A 26,821-nucleotide genomic window follows, 5' to 3' on the forward strand; every position below is an offset into this window, starting at 1 on the left:
CTCACTTTCCCCCCCTGTCCCTCTCTCTCTCTCTCTCTCTCTCTCTCTCTCTCTCACACTCTCTCACGTGCTCTGAGCTTTTGGTGCGTCAGCTCTGCACTGTGCTGGGCTCACCAGTATCTCTGGATCTGAACCGTCGCCAAACCCCTCCCCTACTCGGAACCTTTAGCTCACACTACAAACTCTGCTCCGGTTCCCCGACCACTGGGTGACCCAAAACAAACCAGTACAGGGCTATACGTTTCCACCAAACACTCCTCCCTTTGCCAACTTTCTGGAAACTTCCCAAAACAGAGATATACAATACATTTATAAACAGAAATGTGCCGAGGAATATCTGAACGCATGTGTTCAGTATCTAGAACTAACCGGCTATTGTTCTCTTGATCACTCTCAACCAACAACTTAATCCACGGGCCGTAGCCACACAAACAACCCCATTGAAACAGATCGTAAAATGAAAGGGGGCCATTGTGTAATTATTGGTAGAGCGAGGATTTCTGATAGCTGCATATCTGCACTCGCCCACAGGTCGGCCCACGACCACTTTTGAATGGATCAGAAGTCATTGACAAAGGGACTACAGTAGACTGAAATACACAACATGTATATTCTGACAACGTCGCCAGGCAGACTTACTATGGAGGGTCTTAGTGGGTGTGGTGGGTGCTCTTAAGACGCCAGCCAGTAAGGCAGCAGTGAACTGAACATAGAGCTGCTGATCCTTCTGAGCCCTTCTGCCATCTCATTACTGCAAAACATCTGGTTGGGGGGACAAGGGCAGTATGCACGACACACAAAAGTACCCACACGTGTACCCGGCCACACAAACACACACACCCGGCCATGCATACACACACACACACACACACACACACACACACACACACACACACACACACAGTCACAGGCACAGACACACACACAATGAAAAAATACATAGAATCATATTACTTTCAAAACATTCTGCTTTATTACAGAAAATCTGGTATTGAACATACTTGTCATAAAGAGGTACATTCATCTTGAAGGTTGAGAGTGGAGGCTGAGGACCCAACAGGCCAGAGGAGGGAAGGCGTTTCCCCGATGTGAGGGGTGGAAGGGTAGAAACTTGACCAGTACACCCCCCCCCCCTCCCTGCCTCTTTGGCACATCCACCCACATTCTCTCAAACTGACCGAGCCTTGCGTGCTTTCTTTGTTGTAGTTTTTTTTTTTTTTTTTTAGGTTAGCGATTTTTATTATAAAAAAAGGGGGCTGAAAAAAGTTTGCATTAAAAGTATTTCTTGTTTTTTTTTATTTTTTCATTTAGTCAAGCAAATACATTAGAATCCAGGATTTTGTTTCTTTGAAGCATTGAAAATATCATCTCTGGTATCTGGTTTAAAGGTTTGTTTGTCATCCAAGCAGGCAGCACCCCCCCCCCCCCCTCTCCCTCTCCCTCTCAGTTGAGCCCCCGGCCCCAGTGACGGTAATCTCTGGGGGTATGGTACGCCAGAGTAGAGGGTAATGTAACCTCTCTGGACATAACGCCACGTACATTAGCTCTCCTGTTAGCCGTTAGTGAGCTCCCCGGAGAAACACTAAAAAACATTCAATAGAAACAAGGTTCTGAACAACCTTTCTTTTTTTAACCCCATTTAAGAACACAAATGAAAACGCGTTAAAAAGCATCAGAGGCCTGTTCTCGTTCTCGAACTGGATCGTACCGGCCTGGCTGGTACGGGGCCTCCTGTGTACAAAACTCATGATATAAAGTCACGGTGGTGCAACCACGGGGAACCAGTGGCACCGACACCGGCGTCGGCTTCATGCCATCGCCACCTCGTTGCCGTGTCTCAGAACCAACACACAGGTGGGTCAAAGGTCAAACGAGAGCAGGGCACGTTGTCAACGGCCCACGAGAGAGCAGTGCTCTTCCATGTCAGTGTTCACTGACAAAACTGGGATTTGAAAAATGAATAGTAATAATCGGCGACACACGTTTTGGGCGGTTGGGAGAACCGTGTATAGGGGGGGCTCTGGACTAATGAATAAAACATACCCACACAGAGAGAGAGAGAGAAGGACATCGAATGGGACTCGCCCCATAGCCGTCTGGGGTCGACACACTCAACTGGCACAACGTCAATTCTTCTCCACAGTAAAAATATGCGACAAACCGAAAAAGATTCACGTAATAAAAAATATATACGAATTTGTGAGTAAAATCAAGCTTAAATAAATATGACAAATAGATAGATTTGTTTGAAAAAGAAAACCAAATAGAACAAAGCATATAATATAATCGACATAACAGTATATCTTAAAGTGATTCAAATCATGGCATGGAATGCAAGAAGCGCTAAAAAGGTGGCTGGTTTGGACGCAGGGAAGGGGCGGAGAAGGTAGGGACGGTTTCCACTCAATCCCCCTGGCTCGCTCTGACCTGTACATAGATATGGCTGAAGCTGACTGGTGGCATAGTGAGTGTGTGGGTGTGTAAGTGTGGCGGAGGTAAATGCCTCCCAGTGGCATTCATTTCAGTACAATGACCTGGTGCAGAGCGGATGAGAAAGCTTGGCGACCCATCTCCAAGCTCCTGCTAACCCTTCCCGAGACAAACAGTGGCAAAACTACACAGCTAATGGACCGTATGAATATACACCTCAATTAGGCTTTTTAGTGCATGAGTGCGTTTATTCATGTATCGAGTGTGGGAGTGTGTGTGTGGGAGTGTCTGCGTGTGTTTGTGTGTGTGTTTGTGTGTGTGTGTTTGGACATTGTGTACGCGCACATGTTGGCATCTATCGATCTGGTTTGATTCAGTGTATTCAGGCAAGTCACATGACCCTCGGCAGCTAGTTTTGGCGGGAAACTCCACGGGCCCTCATAGTGCCGATTTTGGCGACCATACTATTTCTACGAGGTTCAAGTTATCTTGTCTGCCACTGCTTACAACACAGCATATGCAGCTCATTACACTCAAATATACTCTATATACGCACCTCTGTAACACACAACCATCGTACAACATCACTCCTGATAGCTAGAATAGAGGGCATTATACACATGCCTTTCGCGTCACACGTGTTTATTTTTGGCTTTGAGCTTAAACTATCATAAATCTCTAAGGTATTTACAGTGCAGCAGATATACGAAATCATCTAGTCTAAAACTGGGACCTCTTCAATTAATTTTTCGCTGAGATTGGAAGATTTAGGTCAAGCTCAAAGCACCAAACCGTTAGCGAAGTCAGGAACCATGGCAGATCCATTGCAGAACCCTGTGACACGGTTTAAATCTCTGTTTAGAAGACAGGTCTGGTTTATCGTTTTCCCTGCCTCTATCCTGAACCGTCTGTCTTACAGAACGGGAACAATGTTTCACCTGCAGAAAACAACCAATGCTGGAGCCTTTGGAATGGAACAAAAATATACATGTAAATAGAGTGGGATAGTGCATTAACCGTTAAAAGTGGAAGGAAAAAAAGCAAAACAACTTGGGAAAGTGGCACTCTGATGTCATGGAACGTGGTGCGAACCAAAAGGAGGGATATCCTTGCTGATGGTGGCTGGAGCAACACGGTTCAGAACGCGAGCGGTTCTAGTGAGGTTCTGTTGCTGCAGAGGGAACCGTTGCTCGGGACGCAGATCTTCTGAGAAGGCGCACAAAGTCGTAGAAAATTTAAGAAATGAAAATAAAATTAAAAAAAGAAAGTGAATGCCCGTCATCCGAGTCAGTCGTCCGTCCATTTCGCCCAGAACCAAAGGAAACAAGGGGAGGGGACGGTTGGGGGGGGGGGGGGGGGGGGGGCAGGGGGCTATTAGCGGCTCTGCAGGACATGCTGAGGGGGGAGACGGGAGGGAGGAAGGGCAGGGAGGGACGCAGCACCAGCATGTCCAACCCCACCCCCCCGTTAGACATATCTGAACTCCCCCCTCCCTCCCTGGCTTCTCTTTTACTTGACTCTTGTCTTCAGTCTCTCTTTTTAACCATTAACGTGACTCTTTTACAGCAGGCAAGATGGCGGACGGACTAGGGTCCTGACTGGAATGAGGTCCTGAAAGGTTCCTGTTGTTGGTGCTGTTCTTGTTGTTCTACTACTTCATGGCCCCCGCTACTCTCCTTCCTTGAGATGTTTGTAGGATAGTGGTGTAACAGCTGCAATCTAGGGAGGGGGGCGAAACAAACAGGCAGAGAGAGGGTTAAACCTACAGGATTTGTAACGTATCGATAAGACACCCAGATCAGATCACCCCTGATTGCAAAACCACGCTGATTTGTGGCTTTTTTTAGGAAATCACAGAACATGCATCACCCCACAGACCCCATCACCAATCAAGGATCGATCCCTGATGTTCACACAGACCTCCGAGATATCTATCCAGGTGTAATTCGGTTTATCTATCCCCACAACCTTGAAAAGGGCCAGACGTTGTTACCTGAATGTCTGTGGATGGCAGTTCTCTGAAAGCTACAGGGTGGACAGAAAAGCAGGACAAGCGTTTTAAATACTATGGTTGAAATAACCATTTCCCTTTTGTGTGCCTCCCCTCCTGAAACCCACAACATTTGACGCAAGCGATGGGTTGAAGCAAAGCAGCGGTCTCAGTCACGGGGCAGCATTCAACATAGCCTCACAGGCATGCAGTGGGTTAAGCTGGAACATCACAAATGCACATTTACCGGAGAAACAAAAGGTGGTTCAATACACAAGCAGTACAACATGCACACGACAGACAGCAACGACACCTGAAGCACGGCCACCATGTTTAGAGTGAACTCGGCCAACACAACAGGTGGACCAATCGAATCCGCTCTCACACCAGGAAGCAAGCAGGGCAAAAACAATAAAAAAAATTGACACATTTAACCTGATTGGACACGAGTCTCCAGCACTATAGATGTTTGAATGAGATTGTCAGGGGGAACAATAAACTAAATACCCTTCACCAAACCATATGTAAACGACACTGAGTGGGAGGTACATTGGGAAGTTCGACTGAAGGAGCACCCATCGTTCTGTTCAGAAGTTAAGTCTATAGTTATTTAACATTGATGTGGAGTTTGAAAAAGGGTTGTAGTGTGCCAATAACGAACCACATTCAAATGAAATGCATCTGTTCAGCCGGACCCCAGTGGGTTTGTTCAGACATCACAGAGGGGGGAGGGGGGGGACGACGACACACAGGGGCCCGCCTGTCTGCCAGAGGAGGCCCCGTACCCTGCAGGACTTCTAGAGGAACTACCCAGGCCACCGGAGCCAACGGCCGGGAAGGACGACGAGAGGAGAGAGGGGCAAAAGGGGAGGCGAAGGGGAGGCGAAGGGGAGGGAGGGAGGGAGGGGGGTCTTTGATAAGCTTAGTGTGGCCTGGAGGCGGGGCCGGTACCTGTTCACACCACTGTATTGGACTCGTCTGAAAAGGTTCTCATGAGCAGCGGCTGGGCCGAAGACTTGGCCCCCCCCGCGCCTGACTCACCCGCCTGTCTCTGGAAGGGTGAGGCAAGAGACACCGATGACATCACTGCTGCCGGCCACCACACGGCTTATGTCTTCAAGCTCGCACACACACACACACACACACACACACACACACACACACACACACACACACACACACACGCGCGCACACACATTCTCTCTGTGCCAGCGGCGGTGCGATGGTGGGACTGGACGACGTAAACATGACCCTTTGTGTCTTGATAGCAAATACCTTCATCATCATAAGCAGCCGCATAAGGCGTGACACACACACACACACACACACACACAGGATTGGGCGGGGGTCTTTGGACTGGAGACTCATGCAGGTGCCCCCGAGTGGTCCTGCGGGTGCAACATTCACCTGTGGGGTGCACATGCAGCGGCAGCGCGCCTTCAGAGCAGACTGCATGGAGCACACATCGACGCTGGTGCCATTGGAGGGCGGGCAATGGGGTCATGAGCATACCCCCCCCCCCCCCCCACACCCACACCCACACACCGCTGATAGGCTGGCCCACATTGGCTGATTAGAGAGGGGGGGACCATAAACTTACCGCAAATACGTAGCATTTAACACACAACAATATAAAACAGAGCCCTTGATTTCGCCTCAGTTGTAATATGGGCATGGAGCCAAGGATATCAACACCTTGAATGGACGCCTTGTTATCTCGACGTGGAGTTTAGGGGATGGAGATGATAGTGCACATTCCCATAGGGCGGGCAGAAGCAGTCAGGGAGGAAACAAGCAAGAGGAGTAGCAAAACAAACAGGACACGAGCAACTGTGGTAGTCGTGGCCAGTGTTCGGAGGAGGGCAGTGAAGCAAGAAACGGAGGGAGGGAGAGGGAGAGACCTCAGTCACTCCAGGAGAAGCTGTGAGTGCTGGCCGTCTGCGACAGCATGAAGATAGTGGACGTCCCCGAGGAAGGAAGGCGGTGCTTGACCTGAGGAAGGAGGTAAGGAAAGAGGGAAGGAAGGAAGTGAAAAATTGAAGGGAGGACGACGTAAGGTAGGAAGGTGTGGAACAAAGAAGGAAGGAAGGGAGAAAGGAAGGAGGGAGGGAGAAAGGAAGGAGGGAGGAAGAAAGGAAGGATGAAGGGTAAATGGAAGGTAGAAAGGAGAAGGAAGGAAGAAAGACCAAACAGTAGGGAACAAATGAAGAAGTGGGAGAAACAAAGACAGAGGGGGGGACAAGAAAGGAAGGACGAAGGGAAGGAAGGTAGGAAGGAATTAGGGAAGATAGCGAGGAGGGAATGAAGGAATGAGGGAAAAGTGTAAGGAGATGAGCACCAAGGCCAAAAGTAAGCAGAGCAAAACTAAAAGATCATAGAAGTAGGATTAAAGTGTTCCAGTTGAAACCAGAGTTACAGCTAGATAGCATCTCAGTTTAGTGGGAGACTGGAATTAGAGCGTTTTAAGATTTGCACCAGTAGGACGTAAGAATCACAACAGGACTTGTCTTTGTCGCTGTACGTGAAAACTCTCGCCTATCAGCAAAACGTCAGGTCAATTTCTTTCATAGATCACCATGGATACAAAATGGGACATGGTAATTAAGTAAAGTAATATACTCCCTTTGGAGGAGGAAGAGGAGTAATGCTTACAATATACAATACAATACCAGGACCAAGATATAGTATTGGACACAACCGTTATACTGTTTCTTTCCCGTACTGTGCAACAGTTCAGATCAGAAGCCAAAGTACGTAGGCCTATGGACTCTATCAAGAAGATGGCAATGACCGTTCGTTTCAGCAGTCCATTAAAATAAAGTAACTGATCAAAGTAAGCACAATTAGAGGTCAGACCGACCATTCTGAATCAATGGGACTCAAAGCCTTGTGAGGCTGCCCTAATGGCTCATTTCAGACCTAGGTGTGTTCGTGTTGCGTGGCCATGTGTGTGTTGCGTGGCCATGTGTGTGTTGCGTGGTCATGTGTTGTGTGGTCATGTGTTGTGTGTGTTGCGTGGTCATGTGTGTGAAGCGTGTTCGTGTGTGTGTGTGTGTGTGTGTGTGTGTGTGTGTGTGTGTGTGTGTGTGTGTGTGTGTGTGTGTGTGTGTGTGAAGCGTGTTCGTGTGTGTGTGTGAAGCGTGTTCGTGTGTGTGTGCGTGTGTGTGAAGCGTGTTCGTGTGTGTGTAGCGTGTGTGTAGCGTGTGTGTAGCGTGTGTGTGTGTAGCGCGTGTGTGTGTAGCGTGTGTGTGTGTGTAGCGTGTGTGTAGCGTGTGTGTGTGTGTAGCGTGTGTGTAGCGTGTGTGTGTGTGTAGCGTGTGTGTAGCGTGTGTGTGTAGCGTGTGTGTGTAGCGTGTGTGAAGCGTGTTCGTGTGTGTGTAGCGTGTGTGTAGCGTGTGTGTAGCGTGTGTGTAGCGTGTGTGTGTGTAGCGCGTGTGTGTGTAGCGTGTGTGTGTGTGTAGCGTGTGTGTAGCGTGTGTGTGTGTGTGTGTAGCGTGTGTGTGTGTAGCGTGTGTGTAGCGCTCGCGCGTGCGTGTGTACCGTGTGCGTGTGTAGCGTGTGTGTGTGTAGCGTGTGTGTGCGTGTGTAGCGTGTTCGTGTGTAGCGTGTGTGTGTGTGTGTGTGCGTGGCCCCTACCTGCCGTGCGTGAGGCCCTAGGGGCTTACGCAGCACCACCAGCAGAATGTCTGGCAGCAGGCTGAGCAGGATGAGCAGAACGATGACCAGCCAGGCCGACGCCGAGCTCAGCATGTGGGCGAACACATAGTACAGCCTCTGCTGCTTCAGGAAGGGCCTGCAGAACGGAGACACACACACACACACACACACACACACGTTAAACCTAAAGTAAGACGTTTAGGGATTAAGAACGTTTCTCATAGCTTTTGTTAAATGTAACTGCTTTGCTATGAACCACTCTCCATCTTGTGTGAGTTTTTGTATTGTTATAGTAATATTTCTACCCAGGTGTCCATGGGTGACTTCAAGCTGGATGGAGAAGTGGGTGTGGTGATGGGGGGGGTTAAATAAATGGCTCTTACCAGATGATCCCTCCCCAGAAGAAGCTGAAGATAACATAGAAGCACAGGGAGCCCCAGATGACAAAGTGATTGATCCAGGTCCAGTGCCTCGTGTCCAGAGCCAGCTATGGAAGGGGGGGGGGGAAGCAGCTCTGATTAATTACACAGGTTCAACCATCCGAAACACCTCCCTCCCTCTAGTTCAACCCTCTCCGTGAAACATTTTTAAGGACCGAGATTGTGGCTGACAGCTGAGCACCGCTTCACCCCATTTCCTATGACAGGTGATGAAGAGAAACGCAACACTGATGCATTGTGGGACAGCAAACTGCCAAAATATCCATGTACACTTTCTCAGGCGTAGCTCGATTCTCGTAATACTTTGCACCACAAAAAGTTACTGCTAAGATGACTCCAATGTCCAAATAAGCATTTTCTTTACAAATTTACATTAACATTCGAGGGATGATTTGATAAGCTAGTCCCGTTCTAAAACTAAAACTAAGACACAGGGTTTTGGGAGGAAAACATGTTAATCTCTTATTCACCTTGAACGTGACGGTGAAGACGAGCACAGTGAAGACTATCGTTCCGTAGGACCAGTTTCCAAACACCTAGAGTTCAGCGAGACAATGTGTTTGCATAGGATAGCAATACGTGGTAGAACACTGTCTGTTCCAGTTACTATAGCGACCATTGAGGGGACGTACCTGGCCGTTGGCCTGTAACGCAGGGTTACCGAACAGGAAGCGAACACCGAAGAAGAAGAGCAGGCCATGGAAGACCCCCAGCAGGGTCCAGTAGAAGAAGGGGACCCAGCGCAACATGGCGTTCTTCGCGATGCTCCTAAAGAACAGAGACCGTGACGCGTGTTACGGTTCCATCCCGCTGTTGTTACACCTCAGGTACGGGCCGCCATTCCAAGCGACCATTTTTCCTTAAACCTTGTTGTTTTAGAGATCTCTGTGCAGAGATTGTCTACATTGATTCCCTTGAGTATGATTTGTGATGCTATACAACCTTCGCTACCACTTGAGCTTCTGCCTTTCAGATATGACTGAGTTAGATGCTAAGCTGGTTAAAGTATTGATTATTGTGTGGAAAACATGAATTTGAAACAAATTCGACACATTCAAAGCAAAGTTTTGGTGCTTTTTATAGATCACTCCTATTGCTCATCACTAAACATGCATCTTAGTGTGCTGAGAATTGTAGTCATCTTCAAATGAATACAAGGGAGGATAGCAATTGCCGGGCCATTGAGGTTGCAATGCCAGAACTCGCCTGTAGAGCGTGGCGTTGTCCAGCAGGACCTCCACACAGATGTGCTGCTCCAAGAGGCTGTAGGCCAGGATGGGCATGGAGGTGAAGCAGATGTTGTACATCGTGAGATAGGCGGCATCGTATAGGGGCTGGGGAGGACGGGCGCAGCGGCAGGAGCAGGAGGAGGAGCAGCAGGAGAAGGAGGAGGTGGTGAGGGTCGAGGAGTAGGGCAACCATGGGTTAATGTCGCAAACATTTCACGCAGAACAACCAGATTTTCTCTTTATACAATATGTGTCATATTGTATATAGGGTATAACGCACACACACACACATGTATAAATATATACACAGATGTACACACACACACACACACACACACACACACGGCTTTGGAAGCAAGACTAAATTTTGCATGTATAAATATATACACAGTTGTGCACACACCCACACAAAATGTCGTATTGCAGCCTCTGGGGAACAGAGGTGGGGTCACTTAGGGGGAGAGTAGGCCTCAGGAAGGGGTCACCGGTTAGGGTCACGGGGCGCTCATGTTCAGAGGACCATATAGACACACACTGGTTAACATTGTTCGGTTGGACGCAGTTTCAGGACATACTTACTTGTTGCGAATAGCCACAGAAAAACTGGTACAAGAACTGAGGTAAGATAAAGCAAAGGTTCTGCAAGGAGAGAAGGCAAAGATTATCTTGGATAAATGGCCTGGAGAAATACAAGGAATATTATGGTCGTATTCCATGAAACATAATTATCTAATTCAATCCATATTGGCTGTGTGCTCACAGAGCTAAAATATAATTGTGGCTACATTACCGAAGCACAAAAAAGTGATTGTAAACGTTAGCATACGGTATTATATCTCAAGAGTGTGATAAAAAAGTGTCTTTACCAGGGCTCACATAAAAAGCAAACGAAACAAACCAATATACAATCACCTACAATAAAACACCCTTATACATTTACTAAGATCCCACATAAACGCCAACGACCAGGTGCCAAGTCATTAATGAATAATAGACAAAGGACAGTGAGAGCCCTCCCTGCGTCAGCCTACCTTGTAGAAGAAGTACTGCACCAGGTGTGCGATGCGGACGTAGTAGAGGTGGCCGTGGCCCAGCAGCAGCTTCTTCAGGTGCTTCAGTTTGGGGATGGCGTAGTCGCTGTTCCTCACCGCCTGGCGGCCCTCCTTACCCTTGATGCCTGGAGCAGGGGGGCACACAACCCATGAAGGGAAAGACCCTCGGTATGAGCAGAGCAGAGGCTGACAGGAGTTGAATAGGGGCGGGGGACGTATTCGATACACGTAATAATCACGATTATTATCATTAGGCTTCTGAGCTGAGTCATACCTTCCAAAAATAAATGTGTACTTTGTATTTTCTTTCTTAGGGTTGCCTTTGCTTGTAACATTATTTCCATCAGTTGAATTTAAAACAAAAAAACAACAACATAATGCTAGACCCACGGACTGGAGTAGACCCAGAAATTAGCAACCCAATGAACTGAAACGAGGGTTGACTTTGAAATGGGAAGACATTTTGAATTGAATGGTGAGGGACCGAAAGGTGTAAACCCCTATCCCTGAAACGTGTCTCACCGATGCCAACGTGAGCTTCTAGGATCATGCTGACGTCGTTGGCCCCGTCCCCGATGGACAGCGTGATGGGGCTTCCTTTAGAGCACTTCACCATCTTCACGATCTGCACACACAACAGGTTGCACAAAGTGACATTGGATTTAGTTTTCAATTGCAAATATCCTATTTTCTTTTTGAAGTATTATGAATTTTTTACACGCTTTGATAATGTACATTTATGTGCAAAATCCTTTGAATTGAATTGAGGAAGAGAGGGAGAGACTTTTCCATCATCTTCACCGCAGAACGGGAGAAAACCAAAGTATGGCTATCTTTGGGCTTGGCTCGCTAGTGTGCTAAATATGTTAGCAACACGCGCAGGTTAGATTCCAACCTGCCGTCCTATGCTGCCATCGACAGTGACAACTGACCTGGGCCTTCTGCAGAGGAGCCATTCGACAGCAGAGCACCGTGGTGCAGTTCTGACAGATCTGCAGGAAGAGGTTCTTGTAGTGGCTAGAGCTGGACTCTGAGGAGTTGAACACCATGGAGAGCGAGGCGCCGTCTATGATGAAGCCGAAGTCCTGGCTCGGCTTAGACCAACCCCTTCAAAGACACACACACACACACACACACACACACACAGTAGAGGACAATGGACTTGATCCTAAAATACACAAACGCTTCAAACAGAAACATCAAATGCATTTGTGTTCATTGTGAGAAAAACAAACCAAGAATAGATGTGTACTTCATTCAACCCCGAGGGTAAATTAAGGTTTTACAGCAGCGCAAATAAACATGCACATACAACACAACACAAGAGTGATCATAATAAAAAGTAATAGAATGCAATTTAAATTATATTAAATGTATTTACAAGTTAACCAACAAGTTAATCAAAATGTAGGTATGACAGTGCAAAATACCCTTTAAAATGGTTAAATGTGCAATTAAATAAATGTTGAAATTATACAATAAGGACAGCATGTACCGTGTGTCTGACTGTAACCACCCCCAAAGAGCCAGCAGGAGGAGTAAATAGCTATTTTAGACCTCCTTAGTGCAATGCGGTTGCAAGTCTGTTGCTGATTTACATCCACTTGAGCTTCTCTCCTCCGTTCAATAAACAAAACATTTGAAGTCCATACCCTCAATTAAGAATAAGAGTTAGGCTGCTATATTCTATTATTTAGCAGAACCTTTTATCTAAAGGGTACTGCAGTGATATCAGACGCGGGTCAATCAGGGCTCGGTAGGGGTTGGGCTTTTCGCTCAAGGCTGCAGGTACTGAATACATAAGGGATTAGACCAACTACCTTTCAGATGGGATCAAACGCCCTACACTAGCCTATCCTTCCTCCTCGGGCATTATATCCATCATCCCTGCATTGTGACCTTCTATTAGAAAGGAGAACCAAGCCCTAGACTGCGCCATGAGGAAATGCTTTCAGGATGTTTTTCCATTGTGGCTCGAGTGTAAAAGCCCCTTCGGTTCAGTTTCACAGCGGAGGGCGGCTGTCTCACGACAAGGGTTCGACCCATGGGGTTTTGGTTCTCCTTTAATACCGTATTGACCCGAATAGAAGTCACGTTTCATTTTTTCCCTTTTAAATGTCAATCAGAGGCAACTTCCTGATAATAAATACATCTGACCTGCTCCATCTGGTTCTACGTTGAATGCCTTTCCCTCAATAGATGGGCCCGATGAGTTCCGGTATTTTGAGGGAACCGGTTTTTGTTTGTGCTCAATACTGATTCGGGAGAACGATGCAACTTGTCGTTAATAACATAATAATCATTTAATTTAAAAGCGCCTTTTCTCCGACTAAAGGACACTGCACATATGGGCGTCACAGAGCAAAAAAAAACAAAACACATTCAACACAGTAAGGGGCGTAAAGTCAGTGGGTTTAACTAATTAATAACTCAGAATTTTCTACAGACGCTATGGACCGATCAGCGAGGGTCGTACCTGTTGCCGCCGGGCTTGGTGGGCGGGACGTCCTGCACGGCCTTCTTGTGGTACTCCAGCAGCAGGTCGTGCAGCCGCTCCTCCCTCTTGCGCACGCCGTCCTCCAGCGTGCGCACCGTGAGCTCCAGCAGCTCCGTGCCCCGCTGGAACAGGCGGCAGGCGTAGCACGTGGACTTGGCCGTCTCCATCTTGTCGCCCGTCAGCACCCACACCTTGATGCCCGCGCCCTGCAGCGCCTCCATGGTCTCTGCCGCCTCCTCCTGGAGCCTGGGGGGGGGGGGGGGGGGGGGGGGAGGAGAGGGGAGACAAAGAGAGAGGGAGAGAGGAAACAATGAGTGGACGGGGGTGATAGAGACGGAGAGAGAGTGGGTGAGGTGACGGGGAGAGCATGAGTGAGAAAGGGTGGGAGTGAGTTAGAGTGAGAGAGAGGTAGTAAGAGTAAGAGAGGGAGTTAGAGTGAGGGATTGAGCGGGAACAAGAGAGAAAGTAAACCACTCGCTATTCAAACTTGAAGTAGAACTGTTCAAAATTGAAGTACAACTGTTTAAAACCTTGTTTTACCTTTCCCATGCGTTGGGAACGTAAAATAAAGGTGAGGTCAATAAAACCCTTTGAGTCGAGAGAGAGAGAGAGAGAGAGAGGGCGAGAGCAAGGAGAGAGCGCTTTCTGTGGTGAGTCAACACCATCATAACATCAAACTCATGGCGGGGTTGCTCCCATCCCCGCACTCTCCTCCTCCTCCTCCTCCTCCTCCACCACCACCAGCACCACCAGCACCACCACCCACCTGTCCTCCACGGCCGTGGCCCCTATCAGCGTCATCCCCGCCTCCACCTGGTTGTACACGGCGATGAGCTTCTCCTCGCGGTCCTGCAGGGCCAGCCGGGCCGCCTGCAGGTCTGCGTCGGCCCGGGCGTACTCCTCCGGGCTCAGCTTCTTGTAGGCCACACACAGGGTCCGGTAGCCCTCCTGTAGCCCCCGGGGCAGGGCGGGGGAGCAGGGACACACTGGGTTAACACACGGCACCTCCGGAGTGGGCCGGCTGCACAGGTTCAACGCCCAGGCGCTCGTGAATCAAAACGCATACACGTTGAATGATTAATAGCTATGCGTCCGAGGTCACCCGGGAAAAACGTTGCGGCAGTTCAATTCAAAAACACACCTATGTCCCCACCGTAATGACAAATCATTTCGTGATCGATTAATAAACAATGAGAAACAATGATATTTATTTATTTCCAGACGAGAAATGCTGAATCTACGTATAATAAAACATACCAAAACCAAACTAAGGTTTATTTACAGCAACACCGCTCGCTCACTAGGGGAGCCGACAGAAAAAGTGGCTGAAGATAGAGGCTAAACCCTACCAGGGCTCCACCCCCTTATAAAAGGCCCCGCCCCTTCCCAACGCGGTTAAGCCCTTCCCTTCAGCGCACAACAATAGACACAATGCATGAACACATAACGTCACCCAGAACTTGGAGTGTGTTGGTCACCCACCGTAGCGTTGCGCTCCACATGCACGCGGATCTTCTCCACCTCCTCCTGCCTGACGCGGGGGAAGATGGACGAGTCCGCCCCTTTACAGAACAGCAGCGCATCACCTGAGGGACACACACACACACACACACCCACAACCACACACACACAAATTCCCCGCCAGGGTTAAAACTGTGTTGTCTTCACCAAATACAGTGGTACAGCTCAATACAGTCAATTAATAGTCAACACTACTTCAACTCAGACTGACCTGATTTGGATCTGACTATCACACTCATTCTCCGTCGCACTGGATCAAAATTCAACACGTGAAGCAGGTCATACCTACGGGCAAAAGATATTCAATAAGTCCAACATTTAAAAAAAAAATAAACAATGCATGTTAACAATAACATACACATTGTGGGTTGATTCTGATAGAGACTGACTCACGTTTCAATGGCGTTGCTTCTGTTCATGATTTTCATCTTTTTGCTCTCCATTCCAAGAAATGTGAAGCCATACCTGTAGGTGGAGACAAAGCACCAGGAATAAGTGACTCCACCAAACAGGAAACACCATTTACATTGCAACTTGATACACTTGGCAGAGACAAAGTATCCTCCACTGGCTGTTCCACTGCACAGTTCGGCCTTAATCCAAGAAGGAATTATTACACAGGTTTCTGCATGTTTTATGGTACCTGGATTTGAGGTATTCTTCTGACGTATTATAGTCCTATTTTCAGTATGCATTTTGATAAAGATCACACAGAAACCTGACCAGGAGGAGGTAATGGGCAAGCATGTGTCACACATTTACTTTTTTGTGTGACTGAGAATATAAACTGCGAAAAATGAGCGATCAAAGTGGGGGAGTGTTTTTTGTGGGTGCTGAGTGATTTCAACAAGCTCATCAGCACAAACAGGTTTTAGTATTCATCTTTAAATGTGAAGATCAGAGCGAGCACGAATAAACACGCACCTGACCTTCACACAAATCTGTAGCACCATTGGGTAAACCCACCAAAGTGTGTGTGTGTGTTATGTGCTTTGTGATTTTGCGTGTCGAGTTAAAACCGTGACTTAATATTTTATGAAAAAAATTACATTTGCTGACTTTTCGCCCTGGCTAAACAGCTAAGATAGCAGGGTAACCAGATTCAATCCCGACCTGAAGCCCCAGGCTTTTCTCGTCCCTCTCTTTTCCCTCCCGCCTCTATCCTCTCCATGAAGGCCAAAAAACCCATAAAAACCAACGTATATAAATTCAATTTGACTGTTCACTGGTTCACCGTTTTAATGCATCAGCCCCCCCCCCCCCCCTCCACGGCGCACCGTCTCCCCGCCCTCACCTCATGGCCCCCTTGACCAGCGCCACCTCGTCGGGGGAGGAGGCGATGAAGCCCGTCTGCTCGTGGGGCGGGGGACAGCCCGCCATGCTGTCCGTGTGGTCCTGGCCGCGGCCCGTGGGCTCCTTCACCTGCACCGTGTGGCACAGACACAGCGCGCGCAGGAACAGCTCCTCGCGCTCCTGGTGGGTCCACAGGAGGACAACAGTTAGCTGGAGATACACGCCCTGGCATTAAACGGCCCTTTGGAATCCTACATCATCATCATTTGTAAGTAAGGGAAATACACTTATATACATTTGAATGGACTTGACCCATGAAGAAAAGGGAAAGTGTGAGAAGGAAGGTTCAAACAAAAGGTGATCATGGCCATGCACGGTAGCTAGTGTGGAGATAAACGCGTTGGGGCGTTTATCTCAAGCAAGGTCTTATCAGAGCAATCCATTAATGTTTAACAGCTTGTAAAACCTTATCAGTAATACCAGCAGAGTATTAATGGCCTTCCCGACAGAGAGAGAGCGAGAGAGAACGAGAGAGAGAATAAAGTGGCACAAACCATATATACAGACATATAGATATACAGTACACACACACAGTCAGTGCATGTATTCGGAGAGCAGAGAATACAGCAAGGGAAGCCTTCCCCAGCAGTGGGTCTGTATAACACCCATGTGTGTTTATTTGTATGTAGTACGTGTGTGTCTTTATGCATGTGTACATGTGTGTGTGTGTGTGTGTGTACATAAATAGTTTCACACCAGATGGAGGGACCCAACAACACCACACCTTGCCAGCCTACGCACAGCGCTAGGTGTAAGTGTACAAAATAATAGCACACTTGCAAAAAGACACGTTTGCATATTCAATAACATTTCAACGAAAGGCAATTACGTAACAGAATTACACAAAACAAATTGGTTAAAGAAGAAGGATCACCTTGAATTAAAAGGGATCGTGTTGCAAGGCAAAGCGACGCCGATCTGGGTGTGTGTGTGTGTGTGTTAGGGTGAGTGTCAGTGTGAGTGTGTGATAGTGTGACTGTGAGTGTGCAAATATTTCCACACCATCTGGAGGGACACCACCTCATACCTTGCCAGCCTTCTCTTGCAGCTTGCTCACGGGTCCGTCGGTAGCGCTGAACCCGTCCAGCTCCGACACCGCGTCTCTGTATTTGTACTGGAAGCCGTCGATGCAGCACTCGATGAACTCCATGTTGTTCTGGGTGAGCGTGCCGGTCTTGTCCGTGAACACGTACTCCACCTGCAGGCGAGAAGGGACAACTGCATGTTCACGGCCTGATCCCCAGCAATAAAAGAGGAAATAATAACAGCAGACTAATAGCACACAGAAAAAACAGTCGCGGAATGAAGAAGGCTCAACAACAAGAGATTGAATTGTGGACGTTTCATCAAAAGTATAATCTTTGCTTAAAAGGTAGCGGCCTTGAAAACCGAGTGTTGCCAACTTGCCAATCGATGATTACGCTGTTTTGATGCAGGGAAAAACCCTCACGGAAAGGCACCAACCCAATTTGTTAAATTAAGAAGGGGCCGGGACTTTAGAGATTTTAGACCACAGTCCTCAAACAGGAACAACACATCTAACAGCTATCTCGATTTACAAGCGAGTGACATTGTCTAACCCACAACTTTCAAGTCACTACTGTCCACCGACAAGTATTACGGGTATTACCAGAATGAAAAAGAAAAATATATCAGCCTCCTGGATAATAAATCATCTGCCATCAATCAGACGACACAACGTTGTTTACACCACACGACAAACGGTATGAAACGGTTGACTGGCGCCCTCTCTCCTAACCTGGCCCAGCTCCTCGTTGAGGTCTGAGGTGTTGACCAGCGCCCCCTCCTGGATCTCCGGGTCGTAGAAGTCCCGGTCCCAGGTGATGAAGAACGAGCCCAGGAACTTCTGCATCTCCACGGTGACGTACATGGAGACGGGGATGATGAAGTTGAAGAGCACCATGAAGGACAGGAAGTCCGTGAACATCTTCAGGTACTGAGGGTCAAAACAAAAAGGAGTGAGGTCACTTTTACATTCAACCAAGAGTTCCACTTTAATTTTCATACCGTTAAATAACTCTAGTATTGTATTTTTTGAGAACTTTTCTTTAATTAAAGTCGCCCTTTAATCTGTATGTCACAATATAACTTGTATTAACTTTGTACATGTGTGTTAAGGTGCTGCTTCAATCTATATACCGCTGTAGAGAAAGGGATAATATTTGGACATTTTTTGTCCAAAAGCGCATATGTTCGTAATTGTCCTCTTGCAAAGGCGTTTACTCATTTCTCCATTCGATTTTATCTGTTTACTCTTTCTTAGTTATTCTTCCGTTTATAGTCGGGGAGTGTTTTCAAAAAGCCATTGTAAAAATGATTTCCTGTTATTTACAGCGTTACTACGAAGAAAGAATCACCCTGCACCCAGTTAGAATGCTTTCAACCAGATTCCTCAGTGAGCCTGGATTCCCCTCTGACCTTCTCCGAACATCTCTTTCCTGTTACGCCACCACTAGGAGGGGGAGAGAAGAGGGGGAGAGGAGAGGGCCACGACGGTGACTCACCAGGTTTGTCTCCTTCTCTCTCTGGGTCTTCTGGTTGTACCAGGGCTCGTCCTGGCCCGGCTTACTCTGCCACACGTACTTGAGCGTGGTGCATACCAGGGCCTTGCTCACCAGGATGCACAGGTACACCAGCAGAAAGGCATTGATGGACCTAGGTGAAAGCCATAACACAAGTCAACGCCTGAATGGATATAAGCCTTTCCTTTATCATGTCTTTGGCACGGACTCCTGTCTGAACGTACTTTTCTACCGCAGAGCGCTTTTGTGATTTGCCTTGGTAGTTGAGGGCCATTTTTGTCTCCATGCCAGTGTAAACAGCCACTCCTAGAATGGGTAGGGAGAAAGATATTACGGGGGAGTTGGGGATTCAAGGACTTCACTTTTTGAAATATCGGTTCATGCAAAAAATAAAAGAAAGAAAGAAACAACAAACCCCCGAAAGCATTACTCATTACTTAAAGTCACTTAGGCGAACGCCATGACTCACCACAGATCCTCTGAGTGTTCTTCAGAGTGGCCCCTTTCAAGAGAAGGTTTTCTGGACCCAGAGACCTGGACAATCACACCATCAAACAAATAATGTCAGCAAATCCATACGCTACAAGATATGGACCCACCCCAATGCCGCCTTTGCTTCAACCGGATTACTGGCAGGCCTATTGGCATGGGACACCACTTGGCATATAGAGACGCCCAGTTGCCCAAGAGTTGAATGCAGTCTTGTGGGGGTGCTTTATTTTTTTTTTCAGTCTTGACGTTATTGTGGAGGACACGAGGACATTTTTGTTTTGGCCCTCAAGAAGCAGGTAATGATGAATGCCTTCTAAAGAAACTTGGGATGGGGTCGATAATACTGTGCCAGTATTAAAAGGAATGTTTTTATTCAGAGTTATGGACCCATAAAAAAATTATTTGATGGGAAAGCCAATAATTAAAAGAAGTTCCTTGAGCCAACTGAATTCCCCCCAGATCTTCTTTTCTTAAACCAGTCACAGGTCATCATAGGAGAAACGGCTCACCTTATTTCAGGCTCCCGATCAGTTTTGTATATGTGCATACGGCCAACGAACCTGGAACAGAAACAAAGTGTACACTTTTTATTTAGAACAATTATTTATTATAATAATTTAACTATTAGCGGTCAATCACACACAGTGAATTTTACTCACGTGACATTAAGAAGCAGATGGGAATTAATAGGAACATTGCAAAAATGTCCATATGCAGACAGACCCCAGAAACACCCTTCAACCAGCTGATACATTAGCTGATATTTCCCTGCCAATTAAGTCCTCTTGCACGTGGCTGGGACTGAGTGTTGGCATCTTCATCGCTGTTTTAAACCAGCGAGAGCTCATCATCGCAACGTAGCATCTAAATGAAGGGCCTCTCAGGGCCTCCGTCTGCCCATCACAGAGAATTCACTGGAGGGGAGACACGGGGCAAGGAAGCTACCCTAATTACTGGTGGTTGGCCAGCGGTCTGCTGCCAGTGGGCCTGTTGTTTTTATTGACTCTGAATAGTCAGCATCTGGCACCGGGACTTCCTTATCACGCCTAAAACCCCAGCGAGATGTCTTGCTAAATGGCGCTGTGGTTCCCCTGTCCCACCCATAGGGGGAGCTGCAAGCCTTCGCTCACCGAGAACCTAGGTCACCTTTAAATGAAGAATCGCTTAAGGAGGTGGACAGGTCACCCTGACCTATTGAGCGTCCTCTTAGCGGGCCATTAAACCTCCCAGGCATGCATTATCCCAAACATAAACCTGGAACAATTTTCAGTGTCCTCATAATTTACAAAAAAAACCTGTTTATTTTTTGTTATATTTTAAAATCATGGTGTTGACACTGTTATCCATTAGCAAATTGTAAATTGGCTGGTGGATAAGAGCGCTGCGGCCCTAAGGAGCATAGGCATCGCACAACGCCGTCAGTGTGTATCCCCTGAGGTGGGAGCGACGAGTGCCTACTTGTAGAGGTCAGGCTGGGGCTGCTCACACTCGATGGTGGCACTGAGAGAGTCCAGATCCTTCTCCGTGTCTGGCACTGTGTAATGTGTCTGGAGACATGGAGAGACACGGAGAGACAGAGAGAGAGAGAGAGACAGAGAGACAGAGAGAGACACAGAGAGAGAGAGAGAGACAGAGACAGAGAGAGCCTGAGGTCATGTGGTCTTCTGCATCGCCAGTTTATCGTTCTTGGAGAACAGTAAAAAACCCAAAACTGTGAGTCACACATTAGTGTGAAGACACACACACACACACACACACACACACACACACACACACACACACACACACACACACACACACACACACACACACACACACACACACACACACACACACTGGAGTGCAGCCCAGAGTTCTACGCGCAAAAAGGGAGAGTTGGACGTGTTACTCAAACAAGTTGGTTTTGTTTACTGTCGAGAGCACACACCCACAAGATCCCCAGTAAACAAAAATCCCCCCAGATTCTTCCTCGGTGGTGGTGGATGTTTGCTGTTGGTTTGTTTATGAACCCAGTCCTTTAAAGCGCTACCTTGTGGTTGGACTCTCCATCCAGGCTAGCTGTGGTGACGAAGCAGGTGTCGTCGTCCCTGGTAGACTGCAGCAGAATCAGGTCACAGGGAAAGGTCTCGTCCTCATTCACCTCCACCACGTCTCCCACCTGCACCAACGTCAGCCAGTAAGTCACAGGTACGCTTGTGTATATTAGTCGCTCAGCAGCGTTCGTACGCAATCGTACGCAAAATGGCACTTTGCAATAACACTTTATCGGGGTCTGTTTGTGATTATGCCTAGGTCGAGTTGACCAGAATGAGTCAACACAAGTGGGTTGACAGGCGAGGGCCTTGAAGATGTTTCGGCTATGTCTCCACACTGGTATCACTCTCATCAACATGCAAAGATCATTCAAAAGGACAAAGAGGAGATTTGCAAACATCCCATTGTTTAGACAAATAGCAAATGTCAAAAGAGAACCCAGAGAACTTTCACACTCACAGTTCGAGTGTGAAAGCTGTGTACTTTCGAATCGCTTGAACATCACACAACACATCTCTAACAGGATATAATATATATATATATATATTTGTTTATTGGGACCACTTATTCCAAATCCATATGTCAAGATGCCGAGGCGTACCTTGATCTTCTCGCTCTCCGTGCCCATTCTGCGGCCATTTTCCAGTACCGTCACTGGGTACTTGTTCACCTCGTTATCCGCCTTGTGCCGCAACCAGTCCTCATAACCCTGAGGGTGAAGACATTGCAACCGCCGTAGGCTTAATTGAATGATGTATATTACAGTGTAGTAGTCAATGCACCTCCGTAGGACAGGGTGCCAATCAAACCTGGTGATGTCGTTCCCCCACTCTTTCAAAGCCCATAAAACATAAATACATTGGTCGGACTACGTCTGCAATATTGGTGCAGGGGACAAAAAATGTGCATGGTAATCTAATAAAAACGAATGTTGACAGTTGACACACATACAGTACAATAGCAGGGCTTCAGCCCACACATTCTTACGTGCGGACACGGCGCTAGTAATTGTGTGGAAAACAATCAGTAGATTGTCCGTGAATCTTAGCCGATTAGTTCTGGCAGCGGGCCATGGTACGGTGTTTAGCAGCTGTGGAGGAGGGTGGGAGGACAATTATGACCCAACTAGGACGACAAAAGGCTGCATTCATATGCCGGTGGGGGGGGGGGGGGGGGGGGGAGGATGAGAGGGGCTGTGTAACCCCGGGTTACACTGGTGACACAGGGTGCCACCTCTTGGGGTGACGAGATGAAACCGCCGCACCAGTTGCGACGCGACACGGGGAGAAAACATAAGGGGGCGGGGTTAAAAACAGCCGATAAGAGGGGCGCGGAAGACCGAGTCCGCGGGGCTTAATTCAATCAGAGTTTAAGCTGATCTTGGCGTAGCTACAATAGACCCGAGTAAAGGCACCCCCCCGCTGTCTCACATTAAAGCCCAGCGAGGGGAAGTGTCCCGCGTGCGTTGAAGCCTGTGCATTGTTGAACGGTAGGCGCACTGCACGTCTATTGTGTCTTTTAAAAGGCCCCTGCAGGGGGCAAAATAAGAAAACAAATAGGTGGTGCTAAAATAATGCATCAAAAGCCGGGGTCGCGCTGCAGGATAACAAGGGGGAAGAGACACAACAACGGAATTCACAGACGGAAAGCGTCAAGGCCCGGCCCGAGAGACCATGAGTTCGCTGACTACCCTGATAACCTCGGGGCAAGGCAGCCATGGAGGGAGGTTGGGAAGCCTGGGGGGGGGGGGGGGTTGAGGTTGAAGCATTGGGAAATGCTAAAAGAGCAAGGGAGCACGTGAGGACAAGAGGCAAGAGTTCAGCGGTGTCTTTGATCCGAAGTCTGTCGACGCTTCTTTTGGATTCCCGTTTACACGAGAAGACCCCTGCAGGGCTTACCTGCTTGATGGCTGTGACGGTGATGACAAAGAATAAAGGCAGGCCACTGGTGACTGGGCTGGTGGGCGTGTCCACTATCACCTATCGAGAGGTGGAAGAAAAAAGAAAAACAACAACATTGCATGTTTTATTATGAACATCCATGAGCAATTGAATACAATCGTGGCCAATGCAGACGAGAGCCGCTTTCTCTTTGGTGCAGTTCTATGCATGCAGCGAATAACTAGGGCATGTGACCGCAACGTGACTGGGAGGAATTTCAGAGCGGGCATATCATAGTTATGTCTACCACAAGCAGGCCTGTCCCTTAACTACTGGGTGTAGTCTGTGCGTGAGCGTGTCGAGTGTGTGAGTGAGATTCTCTTCCTTCTACGTTGTTTTGCTAGAACTTTATCAAGACGGATCTGCCAATGGTGGATTGGCTGAGTATCGGATCATCTGAAGATGTGATCCGGGAAGGGAAAAGGGTCTGAAAAAGGTGAAACGTGAGAAGACTCAAACATGCACCAACAGTCTGTCTGTCTATCGGTCTGTCTCTCTGTGAACGTTGTACGATTTCCTGTGTTACCGATACGTTCAGGCAAATGAGTGCTAGAACCACACTAATAATACAACACATGTCAAGGCCTGGGAACACACATCAGGTGACCGTTCACGTGGACTGGGTATGCGCATCCTGATGCATATTGATGTCTACTCTGCGGTTGATGCAATGTCATTTCCACACAGGACCCGACAGATCGTATACATTCAATGGACCAGTCCGTGTGGTACTGCGGAGATGACTTGTGGTGAGAAAACAAGTGGCAATGTTTTCCTTTTTGCACACAAGTGAAATATCCCGAAGCCTAAACTACAACCTACTTTAATTTTAAATGATGTTAAAAAAAAATAAACACAACATCCAAACATCAAAATATACCCAACATACTAGGCAATGTGGAAACCGAAGCTATAAACACATAATTAACAATACAAGGATTCTCGGTAGTGTGCCTCTATTCTGTGCAACGTTAATGAGCAAAGCCCTCAGCAGTCATTTAGATCAGGCTACTTATTAGGTTATTTTGACTTTATAGTTTCATTGCAAAATAAAAAGAAACACGTTGACTACATGATTATTATTCTTTTGAAACTGCTCCAGCAATGAAACTATTAAATGGGATTCTGCTTGTCTTGTGCATCAATGTGATTCTTTCAATCTGTAATAAATGATAGCGCTTTCACTCCTATTGTTCATTAAAACATTAGTGTACTTCGTTTTAAATATTGAAGGTACACGGCATAGCTAGAGTAGCCTATGCAATGAGTACAAATATAAAAAATACAAGATGTCAGAAATTCACTCAATGTAATAATAGGGCTGGGTATTGCCAGGTACCTCACAATTAAATTCAATTTGATTCTTTAGGTCTTCATTCGATTCGATATCGATTCGATTTGATATTGATCCAATTGCTTCGATATCGATTCAATAATACGTGCAGATGACAAAAATACCTAAATATTATTTAGAATTAACCATTTCATAATGAATTAAGCATTTCATTGTGCTTTAACTAGCCAAAAGGGAATACAACATTGTATAGTATTGTTCCTAAGCTAAACTTGCAGCATAAAAGTAATAATCATAACATGGAAAAATGTAAAAGGGCATGTACATTTAGGCATACTCGCTTCTAGATTACAATGACAGAGTATGCTTTTTTTCTTCTTTTGGAAATAATCGATTTCAAAAAAAATTCTGAATCGAAATTGAATCGAGAACAAATAAATTGCAGTGCATTGATGAATCTATATTTTTGCCCAGCCCTAATAATCTGTCTGGCTGATTAAATCTAATTTAACGCCCTGTTTAGTTTAAGGAAGGAAAACCTTGGGTTGTACGAACGTTTAATCGGCTGTAACATTTGATTATAGATTTTTTACATAGGCAGACTATTATCAGTGGGCATTAGACGAAACTCAAAGTCCCAGGTTCCGCTAGTAGCACAGTTCATACTTCATAGAACCCTCCTACTCTCACAGAGCTGCTGACAGTCTCATGAAATATCTTCAAGGATCTTTGGTTTTTAAACAATTACCCATAAGGACCCATCACAAATGAATATCTTCTTTAATAATTGGGTAGGCAAACACAAATCATCATCAAAGATTAGTCAAATTAGGTATAACTGACTCCTTGACTTTAATGTACGTGGAACGATCAAGCTTTCAGTCATGCGTAGTCACTCTCAAAAGGCTAGGAAAAACTCTGATGGGGATGTGGTGAATCAGGGAACACGTCTTGACTGATAAGACCGAATCAGGGAGAGAACGAGGGTGTCAGCGTCACCACTCCAAGAGTTTTCCCAACAAAACGGCAACCTATTCAAAAGTTACGCTTCCATTTTAGAACCCCTAAAACCCTCAAAAATGTTTAAGGGGTTCAAAATGCCTGACTAGTGTGGACGTTTAGGGTAAATACGGCAAAAAAATAAGTGCATAAGTTATGCATTTTAAAAATAAATCATACAAGTGCGGACGTGGCATAAAGCGTAGCCTATTGCCTACATCAGCGAGCTGTGTTGATGCTAAACATAACTTGTATTGTGTCGCATCTTTTTATTACCCTGCACGTAAGCTACCACTTTATTCCATCCTCATTTGTTAGTGAATAATTTATCTATAGAGGACATTTTGAAATACCAGCATGAGATCCGACTCTTAAAACTTGGATATTCAGAAAGAGGAACAATGTGCGTTGCTCAATGGCCTTGGTCATTGTTTGTGCTGCTGCAGACTTTCTACCGGCGTATAGATGCAACTCTTTATATCCTTCCTTTCAAGAGCTGTGTCTTGGCCGTGAGTGTGCTATGTGGTAAAGATCGTAATCCCACTTCGATTCAGTGTTTGGCTTATTATCTAACCGGTTTGAAAAATGCCAAACCCTTATTTGTGCAACATTAATGACGAAAGAATTGTGGGAACAATGTACCCCCAAACATGAAAAAACACGTACCAACAGAGTGTGAGTGTGTGTGTGATAAATTGAGAGCCAACTGTACCACCATTAGTTATGATACCTTCCGGCAAATGAAGGCTAAATCCACACGAACATTACACCATATTTCACACATCACGTGATCATTCAGGTACCCTCGGAATGTGCCTCCTGATGTAAACAGGAAAGAGATGGTCTAGGCTGTGGTTACTGACTAAATGGCAGAAAAAAGTACAGATAAAGAAGTGCAATGGCAAAATAAGACCTGATATTTATTTGCTTGGACCGAAGACTACTTGGTCGTAGTTGGTGATGTTGTTTGTTTTCTTCCGGATAAGGGTATTGTAATAGGGCAGGGTCTTTGGCTGGCAAGCACAGAAGAAGAACGTACTAATGATCTTATGGTATTTCGAGATGCGTTTGCGGACTGATTGTATGAAAACAAAATGTATCTGGGAAAGATACATTTTCTGAACTTCGAAGACCCCTAAAGAGGTTAGGGGTTCCAAAATGCCTGACTCGGGTGGACTTTGGGGGTAAAAATAGCATAAGTTATGCATTTAAAAAATATAACGTATTAGTGTGGACGTGGCATAAAGCATAGCCTATTGCCTACATCAGCGAGTTGTGTAGATGCTAAACATAACTTGTATTGCATCACATCTTTTGATAACCCTGCGAGAAGGCTTTACACTGCCCTTG

General features: G+C 46.7%; 1 protein-coding gene across 2 annotated transcripts in view; it reads right to left on the reverse strand.

Annotated features, from left to right (window-relative positions):
* Positions 1-4,041: 4,041 nt before the first annotated feature.
* Positions 4,042-26,821, reverse strand: part of atp11c (ATPase phospholipid transporting 11C) — a 47,249-nt gene continuing 24,469 nt past the window's right edge. The window contains exons 4-31 of one of the 2 annotated variants that reach the window (XM_060063023.1): positions 23,137-23,217; positions 21,840-21,947; positions 21,234-21,362; positions 20,663-20,751; positions 19,714-19,764; positions 19,182-19,246; positions 18,937-19,018; positions 18,695-18,845; positions 17,929-18,126; positions 17,197-17,367; positions 16,111-16,289; positions 15,210-15,281; positions 15,028-15,101; positions 14,778-14,881; positions 14,062-14,243; positions 13,275-13,541; positions 11,731-11,905; positions 11,321-11,423; positions 10,778-10,923; positions 10,326-10,385; positions 9,724-9,851; positions 9,150-9,285; positions 8,988-9,053; positions 8,461-8,564; positions 8,057-8,213; positions 5,372-5,471; positions 4,424-4,455; positions 4,042-4,149 (exon numbers count right to left, since the gene is read on the reverse strand). In XM_060063023.1, the coding sequence (XP_059919006.1) occupies positions 5,376-5,471; positions 8,057-8,213; positions 8,461-8,564; positions 8,988-9,053; positions 9,150-9,285; positions 9,724-9,851; positions 10,326-10,385; positions 10,778-10,923; positions 11,321-11,423; positions 11,731-11,905; positions 13,275-13,541; positions 14,062-14,243; positions 14,778-14,881; positions 15,028-15,101; positions 15,210-15,281; positions 16,111-16,289; positions 17,197-17,367; positions 17,929-18,126; positions 18,695-18,845; positions 18,937-19,018; positions 19,182-19,246; positions 19,714-19,764; positions 20,663-20,751; positions 21,234-21,362; positions 21,840-21,947; positions 23,137-23,217 (3,174 nt within the window). In that variant the 3' untranslated portion in view covers positions 4,042-4,149; positions 4,424-4,455; positions 5,372-5,375. Of the gene's footprint in view, positions 4,150-4,423; positions 4,456-5,371; positions 5,472-8,056; positions 8,214-8,460; positions 8,565-8,987; positions 9,054-9,149; positions 9,286-9,344; positions 9,852-10,325; positions 10,386-10,777; positions 10,924-11,320; positions 11,424-11,730; positions 11,906-13,274; positions 13,542-14,061; positions 14,244-14,777; positions 14,882-15,027; positions 15,102-15,209; positions 15,282-16,110; positions 16,290-17,196; positions 17,368-17,928; positions 18,127-18,694; positions 18,846-18,936; positions 19,019-19,181; positions 19,247-19,713; positions 19,765-20,662; positions 20,752-21,233; positions 21,363-21,839; positions 21,948-23,136; positions 23,218-26,821 lie in introns of those variants that run through there. The other variant, XM_060063022.1, reaches the window with a different exon arrangement.

This window comes from Gadus macrocephalus, chromosome 10 (assembly GCF_031168955.1).
Source record: "Gadus macrocephalus chromosome 10, ASM3116895v1".
In the NCBI taxonomy this organism is placed as follows: domain Eukaryota; kingdom Metazoa; phylum Chordata; class Actinopteri; order Gadiformes; family Gadidae; genus Gadus; species Gadus macrocephalus.